Genomic DNA, 25,110 nt, shown 5'->3' on the forward strand with positions numbered 1-25,110 from the left:
AGAGTTCTCAATTTGTTGCACAACAACTTGGAAGCAATGGCAGGCCCTTGAGCTGCCAGGTGGCAAGAAATCAAGATTGAGTTCAGTCCATATGAGTTTGGATTTGTCATTATCCTTGTCTTGTGACTTTGGTTTTGACAATTCACATGGATAAGAACACATACACCATAAAAATCTAAGTGTCATAAGGTTTCTCTTCGATTCATGAAAATGATGGTGAGGAAACACTTTCACTAAGTAGATTTTAGCTAGATAGCAATTGTGATGTTTGCATTCTCAAGGTCGTTAGTGGAGCGTGTGTGGTTTACCGGCACACTAACCTGGACTTGCGAGAAGTGGCAAAAAGGTCTAACCATTATGATTACGACATCCCTCTTCATAATTGTTTAGACACACAAGTGTGCTATCTAAGGGAAGGTGTATGATTTTGATAAAGATTTATCAAAACGATCTAGTATCAGAAATCTGGACTATGGTAAGAAAGTCAGCTGATTTCTGAGTACATGTCAAAGCTAGTGGGAGCATACGTGTTATGCTAATAATCATCATGTTAGTGGGAGCATGATAATTATGATAAGTATTGGAAGTTAGCAATGTTAATTATAGAAAACAAAAGTTTCAATTGGGAAAGAGTTGTTTTGCTATAATTAAGGGAGAGGAAATTATACTTCATCTCAAATCTATAAGCTTAGATCGAGAGGTTTTAATCATTTAGTCAAGGATATATATGAATTTCATGTTGGAATGGCTCAACATAAGGAAATTTTTTATATGAGTCCATTATTTGCGTTCTAAAATTCGATTATGATTACGACATCCCTTTTCATAATTTGAATTATGAGAACTTGGCAAATTGAAATGAAAATGTTATAGCAAAAGACTGGTTTAGTCTTTATGTGAGACATCATGAATTGATTCCCATATGCTACGGATATAGGATCGATTACATGTGCTATATTCATCCTTTCTAAAATTTTCCAAATGCCTGGGGCATTAAGAAGGGAAAAGGTTTAGAACTAGATATGACTAAAAAGATTAAACAATTGTCGAGGATAAACTAAGGTTTACCAAAGATTGGGTGCTCAAGGACAGTTGGAAGTATAGTGATAATTTTGGAAGGACCATATTGACATAATCTGTAAGGAGGCAACTCCTATTCAGAAGTGATAGTCAAAATGGAATATGGAAGTGTTTCAAAGTTAGAAATTATTCAATCTGTGTAAGATTAGGAAACTTAATGCAAGAAGGATGTTTCCAAGGAGCTGATATCCTTTGGAATACTCTGTAATGATTGTTGTCAAGTCTTTCTGACTTTGTACATAATCATTACAAGAGTATCAATGCATATAAGTTTAGAATCTAACAGATTTCAGTAAATGACATGAATTTGGAATTCTTGTACTTGCAGTAAGGATTTGGGAGTGTGAAAAGAGAATCATTGAAGTTATGTTCAATGGATCTAGTTCATAAAGTAAAGATCATAGACAAACATAGTATGCATACTTGGTGTATGGCATGACTAGTGTTTAGAAAACATAGTGTACATGCTTGGAGCATGGGACAACTATTGTTTTAAATTCAAGAATAAAGTTGATAGCTGAAACAGTATACAATGAATAATGTGTAATCATATAGTGATAAATAAAAGGTGTTTTATTTATGTTCATAGGTTTTGATACCATATTGGATTCAATTATTATTGTGTTTCATTTTGCATGTTTTGACTTCCAGAATAAACTAGGTTATTCTTCCGGAATGACTAAGTTATTCAAACCATCCACAGTCGGTCATATGTTGGAAGTAGATATGAATTAAGACTAAGTTATTCAAACTTGCAGTAACGATCTAGCATGGGCCTTGTTTTGGATTAGTGTCTAAGTCCATAACTATTTTGGTATGTAATTGACCCGATGGTGCATGGTCTTTTTGGGTTGCCTTCACCAAAGCAACTTGATAGGATGAATTATGGAGACAAAGGATTAAATATGATTTATTAATATATTATGGGAATAATATATTAACGGAGAAATCATATTGTTTAATTAATATTAGTCAAAAATTAATAAGAATTAAGTTTGTGACTAAAAGAGATTAATTAAACTTAAGGGACTGGAATTGTAATTATATGATAATTGCAATTGGGCTATGGATTGCCTTATATTATAAGGTTGGACGAATTCTATGGGGAAACCCATTGGAAATCATCCAAGGCCTTTAAGGAAAGGAGTTCATGGGTTGCTTAGGGCTTAAGCATCCAAATTAGGGTTTCCTTGTTAGATAACCCTAATAGTCTCACTATATATAGAACCCTTATACTCCAAAAACATGATGAACAAATGATCTAGGGTTTCCACACGTTTTTGAGAGCCTCCTTCTCTTCTCTTCTTCATCCTCTTGCTCTTGGTGTTTGTGGACCATTAGAGGAGTGACATTTGTGACTCTAAGCTTTCTAAAGTCATTACAAGGAGGATTTGAGATTGTTATTGCTACATAACAATCAAGGTATGATCTAAACCCTAATTATATGTTATATTGATTATCATATGCTTGATCTAGGGTTTATAGTCTTGGATAAATTGCATGTACAATAAAGAAACCTAGATCCAAGCATTAGGGTTTGTATGAGCACATAGGATGTTCTTATGATCAAAACCCATCAGTGGTACCAGAGCCTAGATTGGTTTCTATTGTATTGATGCATTATGTAGCTGAAAATCGAAATCTGGCTTACTGTTCGACCTGACTCGGCGAGTCAGACCTACTCGGCGAGTTCCAGAGTGTGACTCGGCGAGTCGGAGCGTCAGACAGAGGAATTTTCGGATTTTGTTGTTGTTTTGCTTAAGGATAATTACCATATTCGTTTTAAACCTATAAAATACGAATTTTATTGTTTCTTAAAGAATATCCTTGCCAAAACACAAGATAATTACCAATTGATTAGATAATAACTTCCTTATATGATAAAGATTGGATTATTTGTATTAATTGGGTAACTTATTTTGCAAGAAATTGAAATTAGGTCAAATATAGATAATGATGAAATTAATTGTTTAATTTATATTATTTGTTATTTGATCCTTGTATTATGAAAAGTTTCATTTTTCCCCTTTAGGTTTTATAGCTTAAATTTGAACTCAAAAAGTTTAGTTTTGAAATTTAAATAGTTGAAACCCTAATGTTTTGAAAAAGGTTTCAAAACTTGCCCTCAAGTTTTGGAATTTAAATTTGATTAAAAATTTAATTTTGATGTATATTTAAATTCTAAACCTAATGTTTTGAAATGTTTCAAAACTTGCCCTCAAGTTTTGGAATTTAAAAGTTGATTAAAAGTTTAATCTAGGAATGTTAAATTCTAAAACCCTAGTAGTGCTTTGAAAAGTTCATATCACACCCTTATGGTTTTATTAATTAATTAAGGTGTATAATTAAAAGAGGTTTAATAAATCCATAAAGTTTTGGTTTACAATTTAATTGAATTAAATGTATAATTGTTAAATTTGACAACCTAGTATTTTAAAAAATGTAAAATACACCCTATACTATATATAACATTAAAAGTCTAACATTATATATATGTATGAGTAAAAGTCAGTCTTACCGTTAGTAGGCCTCATTCACGAAGCTGGTCTATAAGGGGTGTTTAAGGAAATTGCCTATAAAATGGCGATTGAATGGGTATCCAGTAAATGTTCTACAAATTCCCAATCTTAGTTACTTAGGCAAAAGTGAATTGATGCAATTCCATGAAATTACACTTTGTGCCCTTGCGAAGACGTTAGCGGAGCGTGTGTGGTTTACCGGCACACTAAATGGTTCTAAGCAAAGGTAACAAAGGGTGAATCAATGTTTGTCATAGTTCGGTGGAGCGTGTGTGGTTTACCGGCACATTGAATAGGTGACTGTAACATGTGAGGGCACCATGTAAGTTTGCATGGTTATTCACACCCGCTTTGTGATCCTCGGCATCCCAGTCACAAACTAGAGGGGCATATCGAGATTTAAACATGCCATTGAAATGTTCAATGAATCTCAAAGGATCTAGGAGTTTTCATAGATTTAAAACTTAAATTTCTTTTTCGTTTTTCGTGGTGGAAATTAGTGAATCGTCATTCACTTACCTTAAAATATTCTGCAACTAGATTACGACATCCCTTTTCTAGGTTGGAGCGTATTGTGTTGGGTCTTAGCCTTAGTATCTCATTTGGGTGATTTACTAAGGACTCAATCAATCAACTAACTTGAATTTGTTTTCTCCCATTTTGTAGATGTCAAAGTACGACAACTATGGTCTTCCCAAATCTCGTGGAACAAGCTTTCCACATGAAGATGATATTCCACGATTCGATCGAGGAACAAGAAATCATGCTTCACTTCTTCCACCTCCTCCGATTATTCTCCCTAAGCCACAAGTTCGAAGGCTTGAAAAGTTCAAGCTCACTCAAGCCCTTTTGGCAAGTAAACATGAAGAGGGAAAGTCGGTGTGTGCACACGTCCTAGGGTTGAAGTCACACATTGATAGGTTAAGAATGTTGGGATCCGTTGTCTATGAGGAGATGGCTGTTGATTGGGTTCTTCAGTCGCTTCCTAACTTGTATAGTGAGTTCGTAAGAGAGTACTATATGATGAACTGCGACGTGACCCTTATAGATCTCACCCATATGCTTATTGCTGCTGAATCAGCAATGGTTTGGCGCAATAGAAAAGCAAAGTTGATTGGTGAATCTGCCTTCAAGACCTTTATGGATATAGACAATGGCAATGAAAGACATGCTATGATCGAAAAGTTTGATCATAAGAGAAAGGCAATGTCTGAAGTAGTTCCATGTCCTGTTCCAAAAGAGTCAATTTTCTTTTATTGCCAAGAGAAGGGGCATTGGAGACGAAGCTGTCCTATTTACCTAAGAGATCTAAGAGATGGGAGAGTCAAAACATATGGCTCTGCTTTAGGTAAAATCCATTGACTAACTCTTTTAAGCTCCTATTCTAGATTCTTAATACATAATGTGATAAGATTACAATTGATGTTTTGTAGGATCGAAGAAAAGAGGGGAAGCTTAAGGGAATAAGTGAGCAGAATCTAACCATGAAGAAATGGATTTCGATCACATTACTTGAAGATTATATTCTTAAGATACTACTTAGAGTTAGAATTAGATTGCTAAGAAATATGTATTAGCATAGTTTTTCATTGAATTGCATTGTAAGGACAATTTTTTTCAGCAATAAAATAAATTTTGATTTTATATTATTTATTTATCCTTGTAATGGTGTGTATGAAAAATTGATGTTTGAATGTTTCTATCATTAGCAATAATGGATTTGATTCTTAATTATGGAAATGTCGAAAATTTACCAAATAAGGAGAGTTTCTCATCGCCCAAGTTTCAGTTGGACATAAATTTGGAATCACGCAACTTGTTGCATGATGAATGAGAAATTTCATATTTGGAAATTAGACTAATTCGTTGACAAAGTGTCAAGTGAAGGACTAGGAGATCAAGTACACAAAGTTGTGTGTTGATCAAAGTCCACCATAAGAGTAACAAAGATATTCGTCATGATTTACTAAAGGTTTAGTAAATATGATTATACTTATAAGATTAAGTGTAATTCTGAATTGATTGAAAATATTTAAATCAATAGCAGAACAATAAGAAGAATAAAGTAGGTAGAAAGATAAAAGTTTCTCCATTCTAAGAAGAAGGGAGAGTACCTTTTATGCTTTATGATAGGTCTTAAGAACCATATCTCAATTGATCCTCTAAGTGAGTCTTAGTACAATTGTATGTCTAAGAAGAGGAATCAAGAATTAAAGAAATGGTTAAATCAAGAAGTCAATCATACTTCGTTCCAAAACAAGTATTAGAGTTAAGATTGTGACATTGAGTGATAAGTATTAAGAAGGTTTATAACATTCATCAAATGAGGAAAGTTGTGATGTCTTGGATAAGACAAAGACCAACTAGGACCTATTTATGAAGTGTTTTGATAAAAACTGCACTAACTCTTGAATATTTGTTTGTCAAGAAATGTTTATTGACAAGAGAATCTTATATGTCGAGGAGTCAGTGGGAGTCTTAATGGTCTTGAAAGGTTTCAAGAACAAATCAAATTAGACCTCATTGATCATCACTAGCACATGAGTTGAGGTTTACAACCTATCGTGTTGACACTATATTGTTTCTGTGCCGTTCCAATTGAGTTAATTATGCATGTGAGCCCTCTGAGTTCTCATTTTAATGCATAAAAGGCAAGGACCTTGATCAATAAAAAGTAAATTGATAGGAAAAGGTGAGCTGTTTGACTACTTGGAAGACATGGTGGGCAGTCGTGCTACCATAAGGCAAGAAATCAAGATTAAGAAAGTTCGGTCCATATGAGTTTGAATTTGGCGTAAACTTTGGTTTTGACAAATTCACATGGATAGGAACACATACACCATTAAAATCTAAGTGTCATAAGATTCCCTCATTCATGAAAGTGACTATGAGGAAATGATTTCACTAAGAAAGATTTTAAGAAGATAGTGATTGTGAAATTGAATTCTCGAATTCGATTATGGTTACGGTATCCCTTTCCATGATTTGAATTGTGAGATTTGGCAATTAGTCTGAATTGTTTAGACACACATATGAGCTACCTAAAGGAAAGGTGTATAAGCTTAGATAAAGGATTATCAAAGCATTAGGTATTAGAAACATGAACTTAAGGAATTCAACAAGTATTGTTTTTCTGGAAGTTAAGTTGGTTTCTGAATACATGTCAAAGCTAGTGGGAGCATAAGTGTTATGTTTATAATAATCATCATGATAGTGGGAGCATAAATGTTATGATTGTATAATTATTATGGAAAGTATTGCAAGTTAGCAATATTAATTATAGAAAACAAGATTTATACTTTGCAGAGTCGTAATAGTTGAAAAGTTATTTTGCTATAATTAAGGGAGAGAATATTATGCTTCATTTCAAATCTAAAGGCTTAGGTTGTGGAATGTTAATAATTTAGTCAAGGAAACATAGTGTGTTCATAAATTTCGATTATGATTACGACATTCCTCTTCATAGTTCGAATTTTGAGAACGTAGCACATAAAATATTATGGCAGAAGATTGATAAAGTATCAAATCTTTATGTAAGACGTTATGCATCGTGTCCCATACGCTTCGGTTATAGGATCGATTGAAAATGCTATAATATTTGACCATTCTAAAATTTTCCAAATGTCTAGTGCATTTAGAGGGAAGAAGGACAAGAATCGGTTTTGACTAAGATAATTAAACAACTATCAAAGGACAATCCAAAGTTCGCCGAGGATTGGTCACTTGTGAGTAGTTGGAAGTATAGTATTGAATGGACCATATCGACATTATTATGAATAGATAAGATTCTATTAAGAATGAGTTGTCATATGGAAAATATGGAAACGTGTCCATATTGGGAATTGAATATTGAAAATCTATGTCTAGATTAGATACTTTTATGCAAAAGGATGTTCAAAGGAATGTACTTTGAGTGAAAGACATCATATCTAAGGAATTGTATTGTAACAATTTCCGATAGAGGACTTTGTAATATCGTTGGCAATAGCCTTTGTGACTTTTTGTGCTATGACATTACGAAAAGGATCATTGCATAAAATGTTAGAATCTAACATATTCTATAAGTGGCAAGAATTTGATATTCTTTCACTTATGAAAAAGGATTTGGAGTTGTGAAATGAGTATGATTGGAAATGTGTTCATTTGATCTATTTCACAAAGTAAGAACCATAGGTAAACATTGTGTGCATGATAAGAGCATGAGACAAGTGTAATAATTCAAGTAAGAAGTTGATTACCCGAAACAACAAATAATGAGTAATCGATATGGTGATAAATAAAAGGTGTTTTATTTATGCTCAAAGGTTTGAGGCCATATGAGATTAGTATTATTCTTGTGTTTCACTTTGAATTTTTTGACTTCCTGAATAATTTAATTGGTTTAGAACAGTCAAATTATTTTAACGGGCCACAGTCGTTCATATGTTGGAAGTAGGTATGAATAAAGACTGTCATGAATTGGTGTGTGGATTGTCTTAAGAGTATTAGACATAAGCAAAATGTTTGTTGCAACGTTCATGAGTGATTATGAATATGATTTGAGCATTGGATTAAACCCACGCTCACTTGGATCACTCCATGAATTGTATCACAAGTGATTGGTGAGACGATAATATCTTATATTATTGAAACCAAGATGTGTGAGTTGTATCTTGCAAATCGGTTGCACATTGATAATATGTAAACGCACCAGTAACTTGGTGTCATAAAACATATTGTTGTGTGTGATTCAGTGAGTGAGTGCAAGCGAGCATTGAATCAAAGTTTATCCGTTCCTTTTATCCAAAGTAGGATAAAAGCGATATCTTTGGGCCCTTCGATGATTTAGTGATGACAAACGTAAATGCTCGGTCGGGCTAGGGCTAATTTGATTTATTCAATTAGTCAGTCGTCATAAATCGGAAGTCGAGAAATGGTACAGAGAGAATGATTAGAAATCATGTCTTATACGATATCTAGAATGGAGGAATATATGATCCCTTATCTAAAGGACACGCATATCTGATAGGATCAGAGTTGACAGCGGCTTTGGAAAGCTACGATTGCAGATCAGGATCTGAAGTCATACGCAAAATAGTTATTAGACTTGTCCAAGTGGGAGACTGTTGGATTAGTGTCTAAGTCCTTAACTATTTTGGTATGTACTTGACCCGATGGTGCATGGTCTTTTTGGGTTGCCTTCACCAAAGCAACTTGATAGGATGAATTATGGAGAGAAAGGATTAAATATGATTTATTAATATATTATGGGAATAATATATTAAAGGAGAAATCATATTGTTTAATTAATATTAGTCAAGAATTAATAAGAATTAAGTTTGTGACTAAAAGAGATTAATTAAACTTAAGGGACTGGAATTGTAATTATAAGATAATTGCAATTGGGCTATGGATTGCCTTATATTATAAGGTTGGACGAATTCTATGGGGAAACCCATTGGAAATCGTCCAAGGCCTTTAAGGAAAGGAGTCCATGGGTTGCTTAGGGCTTAAGCATCTAAATTAGGGTTTTCTTGTTAGATAACCCTAATAGCCTCACTATATATAGAACCCTTATGCTCCAAAAACGTGGTGAACAAATGATCTAGGGTTTCCACACGTTTTTGAGAGCCTCCTTCTCTTCTCTTCTTCATCATCTTGCTCTTGGTGTTTGTGAACCATTAGAGGAGTGACATTTGTGTCTCTAAGCTTTCTAAAGTCATTACAAGGAGGATTTGAGATTGTTATTGCTACATAAAAATCAAGGTATGATCTAAACCCTAATTATATGTTATATTGATTATTATATGCTAGATCTAGGGTTTATAGTCTTGGATAAATTGCATGTACAATAGAGAAACCTAGATCCAAACATTAGGGTTTGTATGAGCACATAGGATGTTCTTATGATCAAAACCCATCACCTTGTCCTTTCAATTTTTCTTAGGAGCACCTTTCGTTTTGTTTCCTTTGTTTTGCCCAATGGTAAGGACAATAGTATTAGTAAAGGTAGGAGTTTGATTCATTTTCATTCCTGACTCAGTTGTTCGTAACAGGTTATGGAGTTGGGCCAATGTGGTTTCCGTGTTGTTCAAATGAAAATCCAGAATAAAATGATCATAACAAGGTGGCAAATAATTAAGGACCATGTCTATGGCCAATTCCTCGTCAAAATTCACATTTAGCCTTTCAAGGCGCTCCACGTATCTTTGCATTCTTTGCTTCTGGTTGCAGACAGACTCGCCTTCTTTTAATCTGCAAGCCATTAACGCTTTGACAACCTCATACTTTTCTTGACAAGCTCTCTTATGAAACTTTTCCACAAGATCCAAGTTCATCTCGTATGGCCAATAGTCATCATAGAACTTTTGCAACTTAGGAATCATGGTAGCAACCATGATGCAAGCAACCTTAGTCATTTCGTCATAGTGTTTCTTGTAGGAGGCTATTTCTTTAGGAGTAAAAGTGGTTTCATCAATCTCAACGAGTTGTTTCTCAAGGACATATTCTTAGCCCTCGTATCAAAGAGCCATCTTGATGTTGCACATCCAATCATTGTAGTTGGTGCCATCCAATGTCACCTTGGACACAATCGAGAGTAGCGATAAGTTGTGGGTAGAGTTTTGAGAAGTAGAAGAATCACCAGAAGTAGACATCTATAGAGAAAAGAAAGTAGTTTTAGTTAGATGACAATAATAATTAATATTTTAACCCATAATTAATATTTAAGGCTAGGATCCAAAATAAAAATTCAAAACTAAGAAGAGGGATGCCGTAATCTTATCGTGAATTTATGAAGGTAGGTAAAGGCAATTTACCAATTTTAAACTCTAAAATTTCTAGATCTTTTGAGATTCATTGAATCTTATCAATGGCATGTTTAATCTCAAATTATGTCCTTCTATTTATGACTGGGATGTCGAGGATCATAAACAAGATGTGAATAACCATACAAATATACTTTGTACTCTCGATGACATTTATCATCTCCAATTAATGTGTCAGTTAACCACACGCGCTCCATTAACAATGATAATTTCCGAGATGCCCATTATTACTCTTTATAGTCACTATTAGTGTGTCGGTTAACCACACACGCTCCATTAACTAAATATGAAGCATAATCTGTAATTTTATGGATTAGCATACTTTTCATATTTTTCCTAAAGTAACTAAGAGTGGGATTTTCAAAAATAATTTAGTTACTTTATATCATTAAACTTATTAATGAGATTATGTCCTATCAAATCTGTTCAGCTAACGACCCTCCACCATACAAGAGAGCGGTGAGTAAGAGTGGATACCTAATGACGGTCATTTCATAGGTCACTTCCTTATACTCCACTTATAGTATGGCTTCATGAATGAGACGTACTAGGGATTTGATTGACTTGCCTTATACATATAATATATTAAAACTTTTAATTATACATATAGTATAAGGTGTATTTTAAAACTTTTCTAAAATACTAGGTTTAATTTTAAATTTTCGAAATTAAAATATAATATAAAATAAACCAATTTTGATTTAGTCATTATCCTTTAATCAACAATTAATTAAATCATAAGGATAATTCACAAATTCAAGATACAGGATATCTGATTACCAAGTTGAGTATTCAAGTTTTAAACAATTAAAACGATATTAACTAGAGTAATTATCCTAATTAATTTGGAATTAAGCAAACAAATTGCTGAACAGAGAGTTCACCACATTGTGGAAATCAATTGCCACGTCGTGGCAGAATGAAGAAAAACGTAGATCCGAAGATCTCCACGTCGTGATAGAAGAAGAGCATGACGTGGTGTCGCCACAAAATGATGATTCTGTCAAATCTCCAAGTCGGATTTTGTTCAAGTTCAAGCAACGTGCTATCAAATGTTAGACAACCATATGCTCTGATACCACTTATGGGTTTTACATTTAATAACGCGGATAAATCCTTATATGCTTAAGGGTACATGCAACCTATTAGATCTAGTCATAACACTATTGAAGTAACATTATATTGAACAACAAGAACCCTATAACCCTAGCTAATTTCGAAAATCATAAACAAGTTAGGGATTAAATTACTTTTGATTATTGTAATAAAGAATCAAACAATCATTCTTGAAAAACTCTTGGAAGCTAGCACCAGAAATCTTGTGCCTCTGATGGATCACACCCAAACCCTAGCAACTAGGAAACTTGAAGATAAGAGAGGGGAAATTTCGGCTAGCTCTTAGCAATTAATGAATGAATGGCCGAAAATTGTAGGATGAAAGGCCCTATATATAGCTGCTAAAGAAACCTAGATAACCCTTACTCGATTAAAATAATAATATCTTAAATCAGATAAGTATCTTGTTTCCTAATTATCTCTAAAGAATATTCTAGAACCCTAAGTAAGCCTCTAATTTTCAGCCAACCTTGGACTACTCTAGAATCCGTCTCTTGGTCAACTATTGAACAATTACAACTTAGGTCATTGCACTTTTAATTAATCCAATTAATCAAAAAATTAATTCCAATTAATTTCTGATTAATTTTTAATTAACTAATATCGTTTCTAGTTAATATATTATTCTCATAATATATTAACAAAACATATATTGTCATCTATCAATCATATAACAAATCAATAAATAGTTCTCTCTCTCTCTCTCTCTCTCTAAAATTCATCATATTCAATTACTAGGTTTGAGAGCAACCCAAAAGGACTTTGTTAATAATTCAAGTATATATGAATTTAATTATCAGCTTAGACACTTAATCCAATATTAACATATATTGTTAATTTTTCTATATGTTCAAAAGGAAAGGCATATTGGAAGTGATATTTCCACTTAAGAAATTGATTCATCTACATAAAATGTATGCTTTACTGATTTGTACGATAACTACAATGATATTGTACCTTATGTGAATGGATCAATTTCTAAAATGGAAATATCACTTCCCCGTGCATATTAATTTCCTTAACCAAGAAATGTAAACTAAAAAAATGCACGTGAAGATGCGTTCAAGGGTGCACAATGATGATTTTGTTCTATAACACCCCAAAAATAGAGGTAAATTTTTTCAATTTAAAAAACCATCGATCCACACATCAGGTGTCTCAAAATCAATCACAATATAGTGTATCAAAATCATCAAAGTAAAATAATAACTAACGTGGAATCATAAGGGGGATATTGTGCGATCACGTTAGGCCCTTCCCCTTCAAAATGGAAGTACCTGAAACATAAACATGAAGTTGTAAGCACAAAGCTTAGTGAGTTCTCCAAAATACCACAAACCACACTAATCAGTGGACATAGCCCTAGGGTATATTCCATCCTAACATACAATAATGGACCCAACCATGAGGTATATAAGTCAACCTCAACATACCATAATGGGCCCAACCATGGGGTTTATCTCAACCGAAACATACAATAATGGGCCTATCCATGGGGCCCATTCCAGGGGTGTACTACAACCCAATCATACATGCAAGAGTCACAAAGACAACTAGCATTCTATATAACATAATCCAGAGGGCCGATATTGGTGCCTTCGACCTACAAGTACAGTGAGAATACTCACCTCAATTGATAGTCAGATAAACCTTACACTCGAGTTGTTGCTATAAAAGCTTTTCACACTAAACATATCCAAAACAACCCTAATTAGCAATTAAGGTGATAATCCATAATCAATGGTCCATTACATACTTTCTCTTTCTAGGGTAAAAGACCATTTTACCCTTTCATGGCCATGATCCACTCAACTTAACCTAAAGTCCATTTTGACCAAAAGTCAACATCTGGGGGTACGCCATGCGTGTCATGCTCTACGCCTAACGTAGAGCCTTCGAATGGAGATCGGGACAAAATCAGGTTACGCACTGCATAGCCAAGATTACGCCCTGCGTACCAACGTTGTTTGCCAACTTTCTCAATAAATCCTTAATACCTTAAGATCAAACGTCCAAATCCCAGATCTAAACCTAATAAACGTCTATAGTGATAAAGTTCCTGACTTTATGCCTTTGCATGGCTTGATGGAGCACAAGACCAAAACTTAGTTCCATATCATCATCTAATGACCTCAAACTATTCATGGGTGAAATATAGTAACCCATCCCATTTTTATGACATGTGAACCTCAGAAACAACAAGAAATGACAACCTTAAGGTCTAGAGTAGCTCTTATTCTCCAGAACCAAAATCATGGGACTTGAAGTATGCAAACCAACAAGCTAACATAGATATAACCCAATGAATCATAAGGGTGAGAACTTTATACCTTCAGAAATTGGAAAATGAGATGAAAGCTCTAGATCTTCCAGCTTGAGCTACACCAATCCACAATGATAGACTTCCCCTTCTTCAAAATGCACCAAAAATACTCAAAAGGCTCAAAACTAGCTCACAATGGATTAGGGTTTCAAAATGACTATTTGGGAGAGTGGAGGTTGAGGTTAGAGAGGCCTCAAGGGAGTTAAAGTCCTTAAATAGGGCCATAACCCTAGAAATTTAGGGTTTGGATACTATACACCTATGCCCTGTGTAGGGATTGGTATGCCATGCATAAGGCTTTAAGCCCCGTATCCTTAACCCCTCCTACGGCCTATGTAGGAAGCAATCCTATGCCCTACATAGGGCCATTTTCCAATAGAAATTACTACTTAATATAAAAAGGGAATGCCTGGGAAACAGACGTTACATGTTCCTTAAGAGACTTATCCAAAAATGTTTTATGAATGAGAGAACAAGACAAAGTTATCCGACAACGAATGTATTTTCACACCACATATATTTTTAAATAAGGATAATGACTTAAATTAGTAATATACTTTTTGATTTGTACACATTTGGTCACTAAGTTTTTTCATTCACATTTACCCCTTCAACTTATTTAAATTGTACATATTCAATCCTTATGACCGACTACTTCAGGTTAGCCGTGAAAAATGACTTAATAGGGTAATACATTTCTCAACTTGTACACATTTAGTTCTTATATTTTTTGTTGCAAAATAAGTCCTAGTTTTTGTACACATTTAATATTTATGACCGGTTTTTCAGGTTTGCTCACGACATCTTACATGAGACAATCATTAATGAAGTGTTCACGGTTGTTGATGCTTATGGTCACAATGACATCGACTGCTTGGTTGATTAGGTCTTTTTGTTTGGTTTAGGTCTTGTGTTATGAATGTCATAACTTATTCATACAATCTCACATTTTAAAAATCTTTATATCCACACGTTTGTATTTGAGTCTCCTACAATTTTCGTTTACATTACTTTCGTTAAAATGTGATATATTTGCGTACGATTTTTATATCATTTATGATTTGAGTTGTTGGAACACATTGTTTTTTTCTTTTGTCCTCTACTAATTATCAATGTTCTCAACTTATTTATCATACGACCACTAGCTTTTTAACTAATCCGTCAAATGTTATAACTTATAATAAATGGATAAAGCGATTAAATTGATAAAAATAAATATATGGATAAAGTTTTATATACATGTCTATTTTTTATGAACTAAATGAACTATCTTAATGAAAATAAACGACCGACTATCTACAAGTTTCAAAAGTAAAATAGCAAATTTCAAAGGGAAAAATGACTTACCAAGGTAATTAACTTTTCGGTATGTTCACATATAGGTAACTATCTTTTTTTGTACATATCTAGGTAATAAACTTGTTGGAAGTGTTCACATATGACCATTATGACCTGCTATAGCAGGTTAAATCCTAGATGTGAACACTTTGAACAAGTTCGTTACCTAGACATGTACAAAAAAAATAGTTACCAAATATAAACAAAATGAAAAGTAAAAGTAAATTACACGAATGGTCCCTGTGGTTTGGGGGAATTTGTGTTTTTTTGTCTCTAATTTATTTTTTTAACTTGGATGGCCCTTAGTGTTTATTTTTACTGCGTGTTTGGTCCCTATTTTATCTAAAAAGACTATTGTGTCCTTATTAATTTATTTTTTAATTAATTTTCTTATTTATGTATTTATTTTTTTACATATTAAAAAAATTAATAGACCCACATATTTGTATCTACTCGGATGATCTTTACTGTTTATTTTTTAATTAATTTATTTTTTAACTCGGAGGATCCCTACTGTTTAATTTTGTTACGGGTTTAGTCTCTGTCTTACCTAAAAAGACTATTATGCCTTTATTATTATTATTTTTTAATTATGTATGTATACTTTATATATTTAAAAAAAATTAATAGACCCCACATATCTGTATCTCCTTACAATATCATCTCTCATCATCCTCAACTTCTATTTATTTTCCATCTTTAGTGATATCAACGTCTTTACCATCCTTTTTTTTTTCGGTCCTTCAACTCCATCGAATCAACACCACGACCACTAAAGATGAAGAAACAGTAGGTTATGATGTTGGTTCGCCAGAGTTGAAGTACCAAAAAAAGAAGGATGATGAAGACGTCGATGTCACTAAAGATGGAAAAGAAATAAAAGTTGGGGAGGATGAGAGATGGGATGGTGACCGGTAAGACCCAAATTAAATTTCTCAAACGTGGTTTCAGGTTTATAGTGAGGAGATACAGATATGTGAAGTCTGTTAATTTTTTTTAAATAAATACATAAATAAGAAAATTAATTAAAAAAATAAATTAATAAGGGCACAATGGTCTTTTTAGGTAAGACAGGGACCAAACGCGCAACAAAAAAAACAGTAGGGATCATCTGAATTAAATTTCTCAAAAATGGTTTGAGGTTTATGATGAGGAGATACAAATATGTGGGGTCTATTAATTTTTTTAAAAATATAAAAAATAAATACATAAATAAGAAAACTAATTAAAAAATAAATTAATAAGGGCAAAATAGTCTTTTTAGGTAAGCAGGGACCAAACGCGCAACAAAAATAAACAGTGAGGACCATCCGAACTAAAAAAATAAGTTAGGGACCAAAAACACAAATTCTTCCAAACCACATGGACCATTCATGTAATTTATTTTTACTTTTCGTTTTATTCATATTTGAGTAACTATTTATTTTGTATATATCTAGGTAACGAACTTGTTGAAAGTGTTCACATTTAGGATTTAACCTGTTATAGCAGGTCATAATGGTCATATGTGAACACTTCCAACAAGTTTGTTATCTAGATATATATACAAAAAAAAGATAGTTACCTATATGTGAACATATCGAAAAGTTAATTACCTTGGTAAGTCATTTTCCCAATTTCAAAGTATACATAATGTCTTAGGCTAAGGGGAGTGGTAACACTCCTAGCATCTTTCCAAATCAGCTTTTTGAATGTCATGTCAACTTTTTATTTTAATATCTAATTTTTAGTATTTGATAGGGAGTGGTGGTGTGTTATTTTAAAAGAGTTTAGTTTGAAAAAAAAAAAACTTAATAGAAAAAAGATAAAAGGGAAATAACCAATCATAACTCAGCTAACCATTTTCTGTTTCCTCTCTCTTCACGCTACATCTTTGGCGAATTGGCTTGCAAATGGGAAGGAATGGGGTAACACTTTGCTAGCGAGGGAGGTGGCGAGGCTTAACGCCTCCAACTCCTTAAGCCTTATTAACATTAAGTCGTTTTATTATTCAATTAAGTTATTCTATCCAAAAAAAATAATAATAATGACATACCTGTCCACATCAAATGTTTAATCATTAAATACGTTAAATAAATAAAAACACGTGTAGCTAATGTAACGAGCAACTTGTTACATATATTTTCCAAAAAAATATATTTCTTCGTGTTAGATACTAAATATGAGCAGTGAGCTTTCCAAAATTTGATTACTTCCTAAAAATCATACCCTAAAAGAATCATCGAAGAAACACAACCAAATTGAATACATAAAAACTAACGGGGTGTGAAAGGAAAAGTTTCCAATTTAAAAAGGACTTAACTTGTAATTTTCTAAAGTTAACGCCGGCGTCAACTTACCGCCGGGGGTTCTAGAACTGAAACTACAAAAACACACAGTAATTCAGTAAAGAAGTCGCAATCGTTTTCGACCCCCTGTTGATGGATTTTTACAGCACAAAATAACAAAATCATGATGGCTGGATTGAATATTTTAAGCCACAAATGGAACCCCACATGCAATTATTGAGTGGAAAAAAAAAGAAAGAAAGATTCTCAGTTCTTCTCACCATTGATTTGTTAGTTAAGCAAGCAGATAAGAGCAAGAGAGAAAATAGAGAAAATTTGAGAGGTTTTTTTTTTCGATCATCCATAGATGATTATGGAATCATCATCATCCAAATCACTGCGATTCATCTCGCATCAATCGTTCTTCTCATCAGTCCGATCAGGCGACCTTGAATCACTGAAACTGATCGTAAACGATGACGATTCCGACTCAGCTTCCTCTTCTACTCTAATGGCGATGCAGAATGACGCCGGCGAGACGGCGTTGTACATCGCCGCCGAGAACAACTTCCAGGAAGTGTTTAATTACTTACTCAGGTTCTGTGATCTTGAAACAGTGAAGATTAGGTCTAAATCAGATTTCAACGCGTTTCACATCGCAGCCAAACTAGGTCATTTAGGTATTTCAATTTTCAGCTCCTAGATCTTATCTTATCAATTCAATTCAATCAATTTCTTTCGTTATCGATTACGCAAACTGTTTGGATTTGTGATTTTGTGAAACCTAATTCATACTTAACTTTAATTAACTCCAGGAATCGTGAACGAACTTCTGCGGTTATGGCCGGAGCTCTGTAAAGTATGCGATACGAGAAACACAAGCCCTCTGTATTCCGCCGCCGTGAATGACCATCTCGACGTCGTGAACGCCATGTTAGATGCCGACGCCACCTGCATCAGAATAGTTCGGAAAAACGGAAAAACCGCATTACACACAGTAGCTCGATATGGCAAAACAAACATGGTAAAAACATTAATCGAAAGAGATCGAGATATCGTTTCTATCAAAGACAAAAAAGGTCAAACTGCACTTCACATGGCGGTCAAAGGCCAGGACACCACCGTGGTGGAAGATCTACTCCTCGCTGATCACTCCATTCTCAACGAACGTGACAAGATGGGTAATACCGCCATCCATATAGCCACTAGAAAATGCCGATCTCAGGTAATCCTTTCTTCTTTTTATTTTCTGGTTTGGTTTGAACTTTTGTAGTTGCCTTGTAAAGTTGTTGAGTTAAATCGTGCAGATCGTGAGCTTACTGCTGAGCTTCACAACAATCAGTGTAAATGTGATCAATAATCAACGAGAAACCGCGATGGATATAGCGGATAAACTAAACTACGGGCCTCCAAAGTTAGAAATCATGGAAGCATTAAGCGAAGCAGGAGCGAAACACGCTCGACACATAGGCCGGATCGACGAAGCAATGGAACTCAAACGAACAGTAAGCGACATCAAACACGAAGTCCATTCCCAGCTCTTACAAAACGAACAAACACAAAGGCGCGTATCTGGTATCGCAAAAGAGTTGAAGAAAATCCACCGTGAAGCAGTTCAAAACACGATTAATTCGTTAACGGTTGTCGCGGTCCTCTTCGCATCGATTGCTTTCTTAGCGATTTTTAGTTTACCGGGACAGTATTGGAAGACGGGTGAGAAAGCAGGGGAAGCGAATATCGCACACACAACTGCTTTCCGGGCGTTTTGTTTGTTTAACGCGACTTCGTTGTTTATATCGTTGGCGGTTGTGGTGGTTCAGATAACGTTGGTGGCGTGGGATACGCGGGCCCAGAGACAGATAGTTTCGGTTGTGAATAAGTTGATGTGGGCCGCGGGGATTAGTACGTGTGGGGCGTTTTGTTCTATTGCGTTTGTGGTGGTTGGGAAAAGGAGTGCGTGGATGGCGATTACGATTACGGTTGTTGGTGTTCCGATTCTTGTTGGGACGCTTGTTAGTTTGTGTTATTTTGTTTTTAGGCAACATTTTGGGTTTTTTGGGAGTGATTCACAGAGGAGGATTAGGAGGGCGAGTGGGAGTAAGTCGTTTTCGTGGAGTGTGTATTCCGCGAATATTTCGGATGATGAATCGGATCATGAGAAGATTTATGCTCTGTGAAAGATGAGGTTGCCACTTGCCACTTGACGCTTGCCATTGAGCCTTGAAAAAGAGAAGAAACATACCGGTGTTTCTGTTTCTTATGTTACGAGTTTTACTAAGATTAGAGTATGGTATGTACATAATATGGCTGTATAGGAACTTGGCCATTGTTTAAATCACTGTTTTACTCTTTCACACCCACCGTTTTAAGGGTTAATGTTGCTTAATAGAAACCGGGATCATAAAATGCTTAGTAAATTACAAGTTTGGTCTCTGTGTTATACCATTTTGTTTTTATTTTTTATTTTTGTTGCAAATTTGTCCATGTTTTATTTATTTATTTATTTTTTTTTTATTTTTACGGACTTGGTCTATGACTATCAACTCTCATTTGATTTTTTTATTAACTTCTATTACTCGTGTAACATAGAGTGGGAAGATTCATGAGTTCCAGAGAGAAAGCGTGTGTTTTAAGAGAGAGAGAGTTATAGAGGTTCTAGAAGAAAGAATACGCGTTGACCACTAATATAATAATAATAATGATAATAATAATAATAATAATAATATAAATCATAAACAAATGACAAAAGAGGGAAAAAGATATCAGCTATGATGAAATGGTCATTTTTCATAGGTTACAGACCAAAACTGCAACAATATGAAACTATATGGGACAAATGTACAACAAAAATGAAGTTTGGATCAAAACTGTATAGAATGAGAAACCAAAGGGACCGGAAATGTAATTTACTCTAAAATGAATTAAATGAACGCCTTAAGATTTTCTTATTATAAAAATATCAACGAAAAGGACCTGCACGTTCTAACTTAGAACATCTAACCTCTGGTCCCGTGACAAAAATAACAGAACCACAAGAACAACAATCCAGAAAAAAATTCTGAAAATCGGAAAAACAAAAAACAATAAAACAGAAAAGAAAATAGACACCTTATTGGTTCAATGAAAGTTAAGAAAATTAAAAAAAAAAAAAAAAAAAAAAAAAAAAAAAAAAAAAATACTAAGATATACAATCTACAATTCATACCGGATTCCGTTGGACGAGTGAGTCTGGATCATGTTGTATTGTGTTTGACATGCATATAGGACCTGAGCAAAAGACATAAATGCCCTCCTCCTCATGTAACAAACAAACACAGGTTTAAAGTTGTAACTGTCCAGGAGCTTTACGCGATAATCTTGAAGGAGGTCTGGTCAACTCTGGGACAGGTGGTCCTCTAAATTCTTCTGTTTTTTTAACCTCCTTCACCTGCAAAGACTTTCCAAAATCATTTTTTTTTTAAATTATATGTTGCATGATGATCTGGCATACAACACAACACAACACCTACCTTTGATGACGTGGAGGTGTTGAGTGATTTACAATGCAGACGATGTTGTTGCTGCAATCGTTGGAACCGTTGAAGCCAAGATGCAAAGTTAATTCCATTGGGGGAAATGGAAATAGAATCATCATTCATGTTACCATCTTCAGAAAAGTGTATGGAAGGGACTGTTTTTAAACGAGTGTTTAAGATCTTAAAAGCTGCACTTTGTTGTGGAAGTAGCATAAGAAGACCATTTAACGCTTTTAACAACCATACATATTTTCCAGGTTCAAGAAGCTGCAAGTAAGAACAAAAAAAAAATAGCAAATTTATTTTTGAAATTATTAAGATGTTGACCATAAAGAAAAAGTCAACGCACCTGCAGCCTAAGATAAGCAAAAATAGGAGTCTCCAATAGGTTTATCAGTTTGTCAAGCTGAACTAAAAATCTGACATTTATATCCTCCTCTGTTAGAGACTGAATCACACAACTTGCATGCTGGTAAGCCTATATCACAAAACAAAAATTAGAGCTTTAAGTTCTCTCTTTTATTTATTTATTTATGTGCTTACCTGTGCTAATAAGCATAGACTTATTATGGCCATGGATGAATGGGTCCATGAGGCATATAGTGATAAAAAGAAGTCTTTTCCAGCAGCATTAACTAGCGATTGCTTTAAAAGATTTCGTAGGTCAGATAGCTCAGAAGATGTGAGCAAAATCAAATTCAAAGCCTGAAAATAAAATTTAAATATAAATTTCAAAACTAAGTTTAACTTTTCAGATTTTGAATAAAATCATAAATAAGAACCTGAACCATAGTAGAAGCAAAATTCAGGTCTGATTCCCCTTCAAGAATTGCAGAAAGTTCCCTGAAAACTCTTTCAGCTTCTAGAAGCACACAAAGCCGGCGGATTATCAAAGCACCACGCCTATTATAATATAATAAAAAAAATATCATGTGATTACTAATTAGACAAGTTTTTTATTATTTTTAAAGAAAAAAAAAGAAGCTTACTTTTCAAGGAGTAGGCCATTTTTTCGGAAGTTTTGAACTAAAAAGACAACAAGGTGACGAAAGTTATATTGGTCTTTTGCTATGCATGCATGCACCTCGAGCACCAAGAGCACTACCTGTGAAATATATATTTGTTTAAAACTGATACATGATTAAAAATATATATAAATATTAATCGAAGAAGAAAAGAAAAGATTACCTGATCTGAGGGATCCGATAGTGCTTTAAGAAGTGTGTCAAAAATATCATTCAAAAAAGACAGGACCTGAATTACACATATAAATTAATTAATTAATTTTCTTTTTCTTTGGAAATAATTTAAATAATTATATGAAAATGGTTTGTGTACTTCTGTTCGGTGTCTATTTAAAAGGGTTGAAATCCAGTGCAATGATTCAATCCGAGTGGCTTCGTATTCACTTGACAACTGCCTGAAAATTGAGAAAATAAAAGTAAAGATATATTTGTTAATAAAGAGAAAAAGAGTTGAAGAAACAATACTCGATTTATATTTTATAGTAGTAAAAAAAAAAGGTGAGATTGGACCTTTTTACAATGGAGAGAATTGCTCCAACATCAAATCCTTCAGAAGGATGGGCTTTGATTGCAAGGAGCTCTTCATTTGTTTCACGAGCTACCTGATACTCAACAAACACAATTTTCACAAGTCAGATAAACACACAATGGAATGGAATCCTGAATTCCAATTCCATCAGAATACACAAACTTACAACACGTATTCTTTCTTCTTTATCAGCTATGCAAGGCAAGATAGCTCCTAATATATCAGCATAATAAGGAACCAATTGATCACCCCCAAGTTTTACAAACTCGTTTATCTGCATAAATTTAATAAAAAGTTGCAGGATTTCTCAAAAACTCTCATTACAATGTGCAACTAAGTGTAAAAAAAATTAAAAAAGATAAATAAATAAAAAAAAAAAAAACTTACCCATGTGATTGCAGTCCAACGAGTGAATTCATCAGGGGAAGATGCTCTTTGTACAAGTATTTCTGCCATGCGACCATAATCTACAGACTTCATCAGTACCACTCCTAGAGTCAGAAATTTACAAATAAATGATAAAATTTGCTACTAAAAAATATGAGGTTTAATCGAATTACAATTTATATAGTTTTTAGTGTAATCTTATTTGGGATTTAAAAAGCTTTCATTATGTTTACTTTTAATTTGTAAAAAAAAGTTCATTAATTATAATTATATAACATAAAGAGTAGAGTCAAAAGTCAAAACTATATGTTGTATTTTACATACAATATGAAAATTCATTACATGTCAACTAAACATGATCATGGAATGTAATGTAATGACTGATTCCATTACCTTGTTCATTAGCTACAGAGTCTTACCGGAGAGTTCTTGATCTCCTGAAGAAACTCTGAAAGTGCTGAGTCAGCTTGCTGGCGGATTTCATGGCTGGAATCACTTAACATATTAAATAAACCTGAGATTTCCACATGTGACATGTCAGATGAATCCAACAAAGTTGTGCGAAAAAAACACATGCAAATTGACGGGAATACCCTTTAACTGTGAAGTGAGATCATTTACCATCAAGAAAATCAGGAAGAAAACCGAGCATGTCTATGTCTGGAACACTGTCCAACACAGTGATCCATCCAACCAAAAACTGGCGAACATAAGGATTCAACACATTCATTCGCTCTCTCAACAAAGGTATAAATTCTTCAATGCTGAAAAAGGATAAAGATTGATCAGGATCCCAAGTTAAATACATTTTACAGTAGTAAACCTATCAAATTTATACAAAAAACTGAAGATGATAGATCACCTGAATTGGTCAGACTCTGTCACAATGTCCTGTTTTCAACAATAAGAGCAAATGTGATTCAGCATTAGAACAAATATAACAAATAAAAGATGAGTCATTTACTTACCTTAACGAGTCTATCTAACAGATGAGCTGCACTTTGTACATTGAGATCTGAGTCTGCTGAAAGCTTACATAAAGCATCAAATATCTTATTGAAGAACACAATGAAGTCTCCTCTCACAACCTGCAAAAGGCATAAAGTAAGCCCTAAATGTATTGTTCACAGTTTATACACCATCTGATGAACTCAGAACTAATTCTCACCTTTGCGATGTTGTATAAAGCTTCACAAGCATAATAACGAACTCTGCTGTCTTGATCGGAGAAAGAGTTTATCACCGGTGGTACAATTTGCTGAGCAGGTGGATTGTAATGGAAGAAGAGGCAAGAGAAAATCATCATTCATCAACATTTTCCAGTAAAACAATGAACACAATAAGAAAAATACAAACCTCAAGATGTTGAGCAGCTTCGGCACTCAGCCCAACAGTAATTGCAGCCAGTCCAATCAATCCTCCCTGAAAATAAACATCAAATTATTAGAAATGCAAATTAAAATCGAGTAATGTATCTCCGGTATACCTTCCGATGACTTGTTTGGTTTGAGAAAGTGAACTCATGAGTCAACAGATTAATCAGAGCATTAATTCTATCATGATCTCCGGCAACTGTCAATTGCTTTACAATTCCTTCAAGCTGACAACAACAGTAAAACCATCACACGATCAGAAAAGGTCAAAAACAATAAATTCACAACGGACACAATTAACAAAACCCTAACCTCAAGTGCACCATTTTTTCGCTTCTCGTATAACTTATCTGACAGGTTTCGGAGAACGGCCGCCGGAATGGCGGATAAACCGTCGGCCATAGCAGACGTTGTTAGAAACAACAATGATTCAAAATCCTCTATTCAATTCAGGAAAAAAAAACAATAATCAAAGCCGTTTTCTGATCTTTTCTTGCTCGAATCGGAACATCTCATTCATAAATTATAAGTAATCACGGAACAAAATTGATCGATAAACAACTCCTTATGATTCTAAATTACGAAATTCGAGGATTTAAAGTATTATTAAGTGAATCACAGATCCAAATCGGACTTAAGGAAGAACAGAAGATCGAGTGATGGTGTATCGTTTTTTCTTTGTTCCTTATTTTCCGAGGGGATGTTTTGGCGTTTTGAGATGTAATGGAATGAGGTAACGCTGTCGTGTGACACTTAACAGGTACCGTCAGTTGAAGTTGATTAGTTGACCACAGGCGTATGCCAGCTATTTGTCCCAAGGACAATAATGTAA

General features: G+C 34.1%; 2 protein-coding genes across 4 annotated transcripts; one reads left to right on the forward strand and one right to left on the reverse strand.

The window, feature by feature from the left end:
• Positions 1-17,700: 17,700 nt before the first annotated feature.
• On the forward strand, positions 17,701-19,912 carry LOC145069438 (Ankyrin repeat family protein). Its single transcript, XM_079016371.1, has 3 exons — positions 17,701-18,129; positions 18,265-18,674; positions 18,757-19,912. Exons 1-3 carry the CDS (start codon positions 17,817-17,819, stop codon positions 19,624-19,626), a joined length of 1,593 nt encoding a protein of 530 aa, XP_078872497.1. The 5' UTR covers positions 17,701-17,816; the 3' UTR covers positions 19,627-19,912.
• A 458-nt stretch (positions 19,913-20,370) lies between these two features.
• Positions 20,371-25,011, reverse strand: LOC145069436 (protein VAC14 homolog). 3 transcript variants are annotated; one of them, XR_013689496.1, is made up of 20 exons: positions 24,591-25,011; positions 24,392-24,505; positions 24,262-24,327; positions 24,074-24,163; positions 23,874-23,993; positions 23,768-23,796; positions 23,527-23,669; positions 23,325-23,419; positions 22,906-22,992; positions 22,685-22,792; positions 22,500-22,591; positions 22,303-22,384; positions 22,153-22,218; positions 21,954-22,069; positions 21,747-21,867; positions 21,508-21,669; positions 21,314-21,442; positions 20,959-21,231; positions 20,655-20,885; positions 20,371-20,507 (listed from the first exon to the last, which is right to left on the reverse strand). XR_013689496.1 is itself a non-coding variant. In XM_079016369.1 (19 exons), exons 1-19 carry the CDS (start codon positions 24,678-24,680, stop codon positions 20,769-20,771), a joined length of 2,100 nt encoding a protein of 699 aa, XP_078872495.1. In that variant the 5' UTR covers positions 24,681-25,011; the 3' UTR covers positions 20,371-20,768. The 3 variants fall into 3 exon arrangements, 2 of the variants coding, with proteins under 2 accessions (XP_078872495.1, XP_078872496.1); XM_079016369.1 differs by having other exon boundaries at positions 20,371-20,885; XM_079016370.1 differs by having other exon boundaries at positions 20,371-20,876; positions 24,591-25,010.
• Positions 25,012-25,110: the final 99 nt, after the last annotated feature.

The sequence above is a fragment of the Lactuca serriola genome, chromosome 8 (genome assembly GCF_051521515.1).
Source record: "Lactuca serriola cultivar US96UC23 chromosome 8, Lser_US96UC23_V15, whole genome shotgun sequence".
Classification (NCBI taxonomy): Eukaryota; Viridiplantae; Streptophyta; class Magnoliopsida; order Asterales; family Asteraceae; genus Lactuca; species Lactuca serriola.

Bases quoted from the DNA above. Each gene is read 5' to 3' on its own strand.
- LOC145069438 (XM_079016371.1), top strand. From the start codon at position 17,817: ATGATTATGGAATCATCATCATCCAAATCACTGCGATTCATCTCGCAT. The intron at 18,130-18,264 runs GTATTTCAATTT...AATTAACTCCAG, and splicing joins AGCCAAACTAGGTCATTTAG to GAATCGTGAACGAACTTCTG. The intron at 18,675-18,756 runs GTAATCCTTTCT...TAAATCGTGCAG, and splicing joins CTAGAAAATGCCGATCTCAG to ATCGTGAGCTTACTGCTGAG.
- LOC145069436 (XM_079016369.1), bottom strand. From the start codon at position 24,680: ATGGCCGACGGTTTATCCGCCATTCCGGCGGCCGTTCTCCGAAACCTG. The intron at 21,670-21,746 runs GTTCTTATTTAT...TTTTATTTTCAG, and splicing joins TTGCTTCTACTATGGTTCAG to GCTTTGAATTTGATTTTGCT. The intron at 20,886-20,958 runs GTAGGTGTTGTG...GATTTTGGAAAG, and splicing joins ACACCTCCACGTCATCAAAG to TCTTTGCAGGTGAAGGAGGT.